Source organism: Tyto alba, unplaced genomic scaffold, assembly GCF_018691265.1.
Source record: "Tyto alba isolate M040663 unplaced genomic scaffold, T.alba_DEE_v4.0 Super-Scaffold_13, whole genome shotgun sequence".
Classification (NCBI taxonomy): Eukaryota; Metazoa; Chordata; class Aves; order Strigiformes; family Tytonidae; genus Tyto; species Tyto alba.
In genome coordinates this window covers 36,074,361-36,085,005 of record NW_024881275.1, presented here as the reverse complement: position 1 = coordinate 36,085,005, position 10,645 = coordinate 36,074,361, and the positions used below count along the sequence as shown (strand labels likewise).

The 10,645-nt window shown below is 51.0% G+C and overlaps 1 protein-coding gene across 1 annotated transcript; it reads left to right on the top strand.

Moving 5' to 3' along the window:
• Positions 1-7,017: 7,017 nt before the first annotated feature.
• Positions 7,018-9,386, top strand: GAS1 (growth arrest specific 1). The gene has a single exon (XM_042787896.1). The coding sequence runs from the start codon at positions 7,026-7,028 to the stop codon at positions 8,043-8,045; it is 1,020 nt and encodes a 339-aa protein (XP_042643830.1). The 5' UTR covers positions 7,018-7,025; the 3' UTR covers positions 8,046-9,386.
• The last annotated feature ends 1,259 nt before the right edge of the window (positions 9,387-10,645 follow it).

Genomic DNA, 10,645 nt, shown 5'->3' with positions numbered 1-10,645 from the left:
CCCCACAACAGCCTTCTGTCCAAATTGAGGACATACTGATTTGATGGGTGGACTCTTCGGTGGATGAGGAATTGGTGGGATGGTTGCATCCAGAGAGGTCAATGGCTCAATGTCCAGATGGAAATCAGTGACAAGTGGTGTCCCTCAGGGGTCTGTACTAGGACCAGTACTGTTTAATCTCTTCATCAATGACACAGACAGTGGGATTGAGTGCACCCTTGGAAAGTTTGCAGATGACACCAAGCTGAGTGGTGCAGCTGACATGCATGAGAGATGAGATGCCATCCAGGGGGACCCGGATAAGCTCGAGGAGTGGGCCCGTGTGAACCTCATCAGGTTCAACAAGGCCAAGTGCAAGGTCCTGCACATGGGTCGAGGCAATGCCCAATATCAATACAGGCTAGGGGATGAAGGGAGTGAGAGCAGCCCTGCAGAGAAGGACTTGGGGGTACTGGTGGAAATGAACTGGCAATGTGTGCTCACAGCCCAGAAAGCCAACCATATCCTGGGCTGCATCAAAAGAAGCATGACCGAGGGAGGTGACTCTGTCCCTCTACTCCACTCTGGTGAGGCACCAGCTGGAGTGCTGCATCCAGCTCTGGAGTCCTCAGGACAGGAATGCCCTGTTGGAGCAGGTCCAGAAGAAGGTCACAAAAATAATCAGAGGGATGGAAGACCTATCCTATGAGGACAGGCTGATAGAGTTGGGGTTGTTCAGCCTGGAGCAGAGAATGCTCTGGGGAGACCTTATTGTGGCCTTTTGATACATAAAGAAGGCTTATAAGAAAGATGGAGATGGACTTTTTAGCAGGGCATGTAGCAATAGGGCAAGGGATAATGTTTTTCAACTAAAAGAGGGTAGATTCAGACTAGATATATGGAATAAATTTTTTACAATGAGGATGGTGAAACACAGAACAGGTTGCCCATAGAGGCTGTAAATGTCCCATGCCTGGAAACATTCAAGGTCAGGTTGGATGGGGCTTTGAGCAACGTGATCTAGTTGAAGATGTCCCTGCTCATTACAGGGGAATAGGACTAGATGACCTTTAGAGGTCTCTTCCAACCCAAATTACTCTATGATTCTATGATTCTATGTATGCAGCTAACCTTTACAGCACTGTATTTGCAGGACCTGAGTTATTACTGTTCCAGAATTACTAATGATATCCTGCCTCCAACTCTTCCAAACAGGCCCATTCCACATTCTCTTTATGCGTTTGTCCCTTTCCTGTAATAAAACAAGGCTACGCGCACTTCTTTTTATTCTCTGCTCCCATGACACCTCAGATACTGAAATGCAGTCGTTTGCTTATGGATTGAGTCACTCCAATTCCATCCAGCATACATGTTAGTTCATTCCCAGGCTGTCTTCTAGGAGGCAGTCAGGGAGCACCTCCACACATAGCACATGCCAGAGTCAACACAGTTGATCCTACACAGTCCCCACAGTCCTCCAATGCTACATCAGCATGCTTTGCTCTCCCACCAGTTCCCAAATCACACCCTACAGCATGCAACACACAGTCTCAAGAACCACACTATAAACAAATCATGCTGGCAGCCTGCAGGATGCATTGAGCGGAAAAAGGCTATAAAATATCAGAGGGCGTCAACAGTAGCCCCAGGCTGACTGGTGTGCAAGTGGACATGTGCAACCCGTTCCAGAAGGGATCAATCATAGATTATATATAGGTGAATCAATTCAAAATAATTGGTCTGAAGGCCAGGTGTTGAATGCCCTCAATAATGATTACAAGACTTTACACTGACAAAGATAACCTTAAAAATGTACAGCCAATGTGACACTGTCTAATTGATCCTACAGCATTAAGTGCAGTAGTCTCATCAGCTACAAGCTTCAACTCAATGGGGTGACTGTCAATCAGCACAATTGCTTACTATCCTCTCTGTTCATTATTTTTCTTTCTGACTAAAGCAAGGAAGAGGAGGGGTGCTCACACTGGAAAGCCCTGCACGTTCTAGTGAATAAATTACTATTTTGGAAAGTATTCACACCTAGTTTAGGTGGCTAACTTAGGACACTAATCTCCAAAACAGCCCCACATAGTCAATAAAAATATAAACTACTCCAGATGTGGAGCAAGATCCTAATTTAGATGCCTTCATTTGCCCTTATTTCTCCACTGAAACAGACACCACTTGGGAAAGCATTATATTCATCCCCTCTCCACATCCACCCCCCCGCCCTCACTTTGTGCTGGGAATCTGGTAAATCACAAGGTTTTTCTTTTGTAACTTTAGAGTGCAGAAGTTATTATTTATAGGTCTCTGAGGGTACATCAAATCCAGGAACTCAGCAGTATGCACATGTCCATATTCAGTCATCTGCACAGGCTACTGTGAGTGACACCTCACTGGGCCATTTCTATGGGATGAATGTTGGTGTATGAGTGGGACTTTTACTGCCTCCCATGACCTCCATGCCCCATAATGCCAAGGTTCTGGGAATTACGGACAGCGCTGGGTAAGAAGCCACCTTTCACTGACAGGTGACACCCTCTACTAGTAGAGAATTCAATTCCTTCTTCAAAAAGAAAAAGTGCCTCTCGCTGTGTATCTCCACCAGGCACATATTAAGGTATTACTGGATGAACAAACTGAAATTTTATCAGCTAATTAATTCACAGGACTCCTGCCAGACATTTTTAATAGCAGTTGTAAATATCTTGAAATGTAAAAAAAGCAATATAACCCAATAAAAGAAAAGTGCGCAGAAATAATTTGAGAGGAATTAACCACATATATAGGTCATGTATTTTTAATTACATCTGAATGTGAACTGCTAAATTTTAAGGTAAACTGTTTTCCTGTCTAACTGATTTTCTTATTTTCTAAACACCCTCAATGTAAAGTATGTCAGAGAAAGAATTAAAAAAAAATATGAGTGGGAAATGAGATCCATTAGGAAATGGTGTGAAATAAAAAGGGAGAAAAGACAGCAGGATGAAACAAAAAAGTGTCCAGGAGTCTTTCCAATAAATCCAGACCAGATACATACTGGATTTTCTGGCTGGTAAAATGACCCCTAGTGATGCAAGAGTTATACATGTGTATATATATATATACCCCTCTATAACAATTTGGATAGATGGTGTGAAGAACAAAAATAATTGCTAAAACAGGAAAGGACAGTGAACATCAAACGTAGCAAATGTGGGAATTCAGAAACCGATCAGATCTTATTTTACTGGCCAATCATGAAATATATTTTCCTATGTGGTACTTTGTGAAAAAGAGCAAGAGTCGCCTTCCTCATTACTTTCAGAGCTATCCTGAAAACTGAAAAGCTGCATTTGACAATACCATTTCTATTGTTAGAAAACCTGCGCTGAAGAAAAGGGGCCGGAGAGTTATTTCCCTAGGTTCAGTTGCACACAAGAAAAGACCTCCTACCTTCAGCAGAGCTCCACGAGCCCAAAAGTCCTTATCCAAAGTAGCAGTTACAGATACAGACAGAATCCAAAGGTTCATTAAATAAAGACAGACTAGTATGTTTTAAACCGTTTTAAGAAGTTAATTTATTGAAAGGTCATATAATCCTGGATGTAGATGATCATATTCTACATGGCCAAAAGGTGTGGAAAGTGAAGAGCCCAGCTATTTTCTGTTACGATTTCTGCCAGTTACATGATACCAAAAATAATTCAAAATTCCAACCTTCAAAGTCAACATTTCCACCACTATTATTACTGTATGAAACCTGCATTTCTTTACCTGAAAGGTTTAAGTGAAAATCTCTGCTTATGAATGATGCAATGCTTCATGCCATGCCCTGCCTTTCAGACCAGGAAGCAAAATGACCACTGTCCCCAGTCAGGGAAGCCTGTCAGCACTAGTGGGACCGTGCACTGATCCTTCTCCTGCTTAGGCAGCACCACCGCAGCCTCTCCCCAGCCACGCAGGGGTGCAAGGCCGGCAGTGAAGGCTCCTCTACTCCCCCTCCTGGGAGGTCCGAAGCTCAGCTGCTGCCATTCCTCACAAACCAAACAGCCAGCTTTCTTCTCCAGAAATGAAGGACAACCGAGCTGGATGGATTTTGCAGATGAAGGCAGGAGCTGGGAGGGGGCAGAGCTCATCCCGCAGCTGTCCACGGAAGGCAGACCCACTGGGACAGCCAGCCAGCCATTCCTGCTCTCCTGTGCTGGGGAAGCTCAGGAAGGCTCCTGTCCCACGCCAAGGCACGATCCCCCCGCCCTCCTCCCCCCACTGCAATCCCCTCTCTCCGACTCACTGAGCCTGCAACACCCCGGCACCCAGGCCCCCTTCTCTCCAGCTGCGCCAACCTGGACCAGTTTCCCCAGCAATCAGGCAGAGCGGCAGCACTTTGCACAGCATCTGCAACGTTGTACAAACCAGCCGACTTACACTAGTAACACTGTTACCATCTGTGAATAGGGCTGCAAAGTCATGCATGAACCAGCCCAGTGTAGACAGCAACGTGCATTTACTGCACCCTGCCTGGACGGCATCTGGCATTTTCAGTAACACTATTAAACAAGAATTAGAAGAAATGGTTCTAAACTAGGTGGATGAAGGCAGGACTTCTGAAGGCAGTTTTCACACAATTTTTGCACCAGAAGAGGCAAAACTGCGCTGGAGGAGAAGCACAAGCACCATGTAAAACAGATGACAATGGAGCAAATCCTTATGAATGCTTCTCAAAGCATCAATCACACCGACTCCCAGCCACACCACATCGCCATTACACCTTCCACGCACGTCCAGACGGACATCAGTCCACACCGCACAGAATCTCAACATTCCCGAGTTTCTGGAAAATAGATTTAGCCCTAATTTTTGTGACAGATGGAGTTGATAGGATGAAAAAAGCGCCAGTTTTGACAGGCAGCAGATACTGATGCCCCTTGTGGTTGGAGACGATGTTGCTCTGCAATTAAGGTAGCACTGAAACGAAAGGCAATGGGTAAATGCACCACGACTTACTTTGTTATGCTCCTCTCGTTGTGCCTTAATATTTATATTTTTGTGTCTACTTCCTTACAAGCAAGTCAAAACGAACGGGGAGTGTAACAGGAAAGCAGGACGTCAGCAAGGTGTTTTGCTTTCAATGAAAAGACATTTCACTCTCTTAACTAACAGATTTTAAGCAGCTTCTTACTAGTTGGCGGACCTTAACAAAGTATCAAAGAACCATACTGAGATCTACTGTATTTCTATCGGTAGGCATCCTCCTCAATCAGTGTCTTAAACGCGCACACCAAAACCTCAGGCGCGAAGCTAAGCTGCGTGAGTTTAAAATCAGTGGGGGATGCGGCAAGTGGAAGAAAAGTCACAATACTGACGGCGCAGCAAAGCAGTACTTACACGATCGCAGTTCATCACTAGTAAGAGCTAGCTTTGCTCTCCCTGGGTGCACTAACACACTGAAACCAAGAACTCTGTTTAGATTTCAGCAAGAACAATGTCGGTCCCATGTTGAGCCTGATCCTCCCTACCTTTCGGGAAGCAGCCCTGCCCTCACTTGAATCAGTGAGAAGTTTGGGTACACACATCACTCACTCAGGCTAGAGACCTTGTTTTTTTTCCTCGCTGCAGGGGAGCAGGACCGGTTTAAGCGCAGCACCCCCGCAGAAGCAGCACGCAGATCCACGCCGCCTGCCCCTTTGCCTCCGCGGCGAGGAGGCCCGGGGAGCCCGGGGACCCCGGCCGCGGCCCGGGGAGCCCCGCCGCCGCCGCCCGGCCAGCCCCGGAGCCCCGGAGCCCCGGAGCCCCGGAGCGCCTTCGCCGCCGCTGCGCGCCTCTCGCCCGGCCGCCGCGCCGCCTTAACGGGAGGAGGGGCTCCTCGGGGGGCTGTCACTCTCCTTAAGCCTTTCCTTTCAAGCTTTGAATGTGAGCTGCCCTCCAGCCCCCCTCTCTCCTTCCCTCCCTCCAGCAGATCGTAAAGAGAGGAGGGGAAAAAAAAAAAAAAAAGTTTCAACAACAGGCTGGACCAATGGCAAGTGGCGAGGCAGAGAACGGGGGCCGAGCGAAGGGAGAAAAAAGTGGAGAAAAGGAGAAAGAGAGCGAGAGAGCGCAGGCTGGGGGGATGTGTAAAAGAAGAAGCGTTGCTAATTTTTTTTGTTTGTTTGCTTTTCCATGCATGCATAATGAGGCCTAATCAGAGCACGTTGCTGCTGCTCGGAGGGCACTTTTGTATTTAAAGCCTTGCAAAGAAAAAAAGATCCACAGACGGATCCGCAGAGCAGCTCGCAGGGCTTGTTGACAACAGAAGCAGCATCAGTCGCCCAGAGAGAAAGAGACCCTGAAGGCTGCCTCTCCTCCTTTCCCCGTGCTATCTTCTTCCTCGCGGGGAGAGGCACCTCTTCTCCCCGCCACCCGAAAGCGCAACCCGCACCGAGAGGGACTGAGCGGGGCCGGGACCGTGAATGGGATCGGAGCGGCTGGCATGTGCAGAGATGCTGCGAGCGGAGAGTTAAAAGCTCCCGAGGAGGCAGCGGCGGCAGTAACAGCAGCAGCAGCAAACAGCAGCAGCAGCAGCAGCTGGGCATTTATTTTGTGCAAAAAAAAAAGAAAAAAAAAAAGCAAAAAAAGAGAAACGGAACTGGATGAGGAGCAGGACGGCACCATGAGCTCTCCCGGCGCAGCCTGCAAGTCCCCGAGCGCACTCCGGAGCCGCTCTCCTCCGAGCGCCGGTTTGCACTGACTCCCCCCCACCTCCCCGGGAGCCTTCGCCGCCTCCGCCGCGCCCGGAGCTGCGGGTGGGGGGCACGGGACGGCCCCGGGCGCCCTGCTTCGTACCGCGACCCCGCCGCTTTCAGCTCCCGGGGGCTGGAGGGCCCCGGAGCCGGCGCGGATGGATTGATGCGAGGAGACCTCATGAACACGGCCGACGGGAGTTTTGCAAACTTTTCCGCGGGCGGCAGCTCCTTCTCCTCCTCCTCCTCGTCGTCGTCGTCGTCCTCCTCCTCCTCCTCCTCGTCGCTCTCGTCGTCTACCGGCGCCTCTCCCCCGCTCGCCTGCGGCAGCAGCCGCCGCCCGCGATGCCGGCCCGCCCGCCCGCTGGGCGCGGAGGCGGCGGGCGCCGCTGGCCGCGGCCGGCCGCCTGGCTGTGGCTGGCGGCGGCGCTGGGCGCCGTGTGGCCGCCGCGGAGCTCGCTGGTGCAGGGCCGGCGGCTGATCTGCTGGCAGGCGGTGCTGCAGTGTCAGGGGGAGCCCGAGTGCAGCTACGCGTACAACCAGTACGCCGAGGCGTGCGCCCCGGTGCTCCTGCAGCAGCCGCCGGCGGGCGGCGGCGGCGGCGGCGGCGGCGGCGGCGGCGGCGGGGACGGGCCGGCGGCCGCTGCAGGCGCCGGCGCCTCCTCCAGGCGGCGGTGCCCCAGCCACTGCATCGCGGCCCTCATCCAGCTCAACCACACCCGGCGCGGCCCGGCGCTGGAGGACTGCGACTGCGCGCAGGACGAGAACTGCCGCGCCACCAAGCGCGCCATCGAGCCCTGCCTGCCCCGCACCAGCAGCCCGGCGGCCGGCGGCCCCGGCCCCCCCGGCGGCGGCGGCGGCGGCGGCGGCGGCGGCCCCGGCGTCATGGGCTGCACGGAGGCGCGGCGGCGCTGCGACTGGGACAGCCGCTGCAGCCTGGCGCTCAACCGCTACATGACCTACTGCGGGAAGCTGTTCAACGGGCTGCGCTGCACGCCGGAGTGCCGCGCCGTCATCGAGGACATGCTGGCCGTGCCCAAGGCCGTGCTGCTCAACGACTGCGTCTGCGACGGGCTGGAGCGGCCCATCTGCGAGTCGGTCAAGGAGAACATGGCCCGCCTCTGCTTCGGCGCGGACATGGGCGGCAACGGCGCCGGCAGCAGCGGCGGCTCGGACGGCGGCCTGGAGGAGTACTACGACGAGGACTACGAGGAGGAGCCGAGCCATAAGGGGAGGGACGACGCCGAGGACAATGCGGGCGCCGAGCCCGGCTTCCCCGTGCAGGCGGACAGCGCCGGCCGGCCCGCCGCCGCGGCCTGGGCGCTGCTGGCCTCCATCTTCCTGGCGCTGCTGCCGCGGCTGTAGCGTCCCTCCCGGCCGCCCGCCCGCCCTCTCCCTGCGCCGGGGGCACGGCCCGCGTCCCGCCTCGACCCTCCCCACGCCGCTCCGTCCCCCCCGCTTCTCCCCGAAGGCAAAGGTGTGCCCCCCCCCCCAACCCCCCCTCCTCCCGTCCGCACCCTTCCCCCGGCCCGGCCGCCTCCGGCGGGGGGCGGCGGCCGAGCGGCGCGGCGCGGCGGGCCGGGGGCCGCTCGTGTTTCGGGTGTCGGTCTCGAGTGTGCACTATGCAATGGTGGCTACCCCGCCTCCGTGTCAGCAGCGGGCGGGCTAACGGAGAGGCTGCCGGCGGGGCCGCGGCCGGCGCCCCGCTGCCGCCCGCCGCTCCCCGGGAGGAACCGGGAGGGACGGCGCGCTGGCTGGCGGTGGCTGTTTTTTAAGCGTTTTGACATGAAGGTTAGGGAGAGGTGAGCTACCCAGACTTGCTGCCAAAGCCCTTCCCGTACTGGTTAGTCAACAGCTCGCTTATCGTTTGCCAAGTCTCGCTCTTCGTGGTGCGGCGGTGCCCGAAAGGGGGTGACGCCGCATCTGCCGTTAATTAAATTTAAGGAAATAGCAGACTGAATAAATTCTGTGGTTTACAGCACTCCTTCTTGCACACACATCTTCCCTGTAACAAAAGCATGCCAGCAGCCGTCTCTTCCTCTTTAACCTAGCGACATAAAAAGATCCTTTTTTTTTTTTTTTTTTTTTTCTCCCCCCTCAGAGTTGTTGGCTATACTGAACAATGCAACTTTTGTTTTAAAAGAGCTCTGCACTGCCATCTTTGAAAGACACTTTTAAACTCGAGAACATGTATGTACAAATATCCTGAAAAGTTATATTGCCTCTCGTCATATCAGGGTGCTGACCTCTGGTAAATCTTTTATTAAAAAATGTATTTAAAACTGGGATTTGTTACCAGTTGCTCTTCGTTGTATATAGAATTTTATAAATTGTATGCTTTGGGGATAATTTATTTAAGAAAAAAAAAAATAAAGTTTTAAGTCCACATCCTATTTGCCAGATAGTGGCATTTGCTATTATCTTCTGGAAAGGTACAGATTTAATTCTGTGTTTAAAGGGATACCAGCAACAGTGATTCAGTGAAATATTCTCTAGAACATCAAATGCACAATGTATTTTACAGATTGGAAGTTATTCTTATCTGGAGAGACTTTATGAACGTTGTAGAACTGCATAAAAGCATTTCTGAGCTGCCTTAAACCTTGTATTTTTTATAGGAGGCGTAAAAAAGGCCTGTGTTTTAAATATGTACGGCTTTTTGTATTTTCTAAACGTGTAAATTAGTAAAGAAAGAGCTTTAAATAATGGATGTGGTGAAATTGTTTTCCAGGGACACTTGAACTCTCAGCACCCGGGGGAGGGGGGTGGGGGGGTGGGGAGGAGGGGAGCGAACCACGGAAGCGAACCACAGAATAACAAACCAAAAACAATCAACAAACAAAAATCTCTGTCTGCCTGTAATACTTTACATAGATGTAAATTACTGCTATTCTTACTTTAATGAATAATTACATGCAAGAAGTAAATACAGCTTTGAAAGTACTACTTTAAAAGAGTGGTTGATTTTATAATGCGTTGGCATGGTAACTTGCCGGTGCCAGAAGAGAGTAAAGCAATTCAAGGACGCTGCTCCTGTATGTATGTAGAATTACTAGTGCGCCGCGCTTTCTTCGTGAAGTGGAGGCATGTTGCTCTCGCTGACACTCTTAGAAATGCTCCTAGGCGTGCAAAGAAGTAAATGGCGAGAAATACATCACACAAGAGGTGGCAAGCGTTTAGAACAAGGCTCGGCGCAGGCAGTGTCGCACGCATCAAGGGGGCTGCAACAAAACACACGGAAGTTGGCCATTCAGCCTGCCTTCTCCCACCACGAAGAATGCAAAAGTAAACACACTGGAGGGATCAGCAATTACTAGATCTTGTAATATTGTTCTTGGGAGTTGCTTTGCATCGTGCTGAAGCCTGGTTTGCTGCCAGAGCTACTGATCTACACTCAAACGCCCTTAGATAAATAATTACACTCTTAAGCTGTGTCGAGTGCTGATACACTTGACCTTGTAAATAGAAATGTTTGCAGTAGGAATAAACTCCGGCATTGGAAAATCTTTTAAACATTAACACAAAAGAGAAAGCTCAGTCCTCTGGGGATTTGAGTTTGGACTGTGTCAAGCAAGGCACTCACAGAAAAAGGAAAAAAAAAAAAAAAAAAAAAAGGGGGGGGGGGAAGAGGAAGTTTATTTATCTTCTATTCATCGTGTTTATTTAAAGCTTTTCTGTTTAAATGCCATAATTGTAAGGCAAGCCAGAAGTTTAAAAGCTACCACAAATAAACTTTGACTGAGGGGGCGACAGATTAGCAAGATAATGTCTTTTCATTTTACCAGATCTCGACAGAGCGCAAATCCACATCTGTCTGTTGTATAAATCAACAAAATTAGAAGTCCCTGCTTCTGGATTAGTTATTTCAAGATTATTTTATTATTTCTTCAGGGTATGAAGTTGATTAGGTTGCCCAGCGATAAGCGCACACAGGAGCACGTGCACATGCATAAACGAAACCCCCA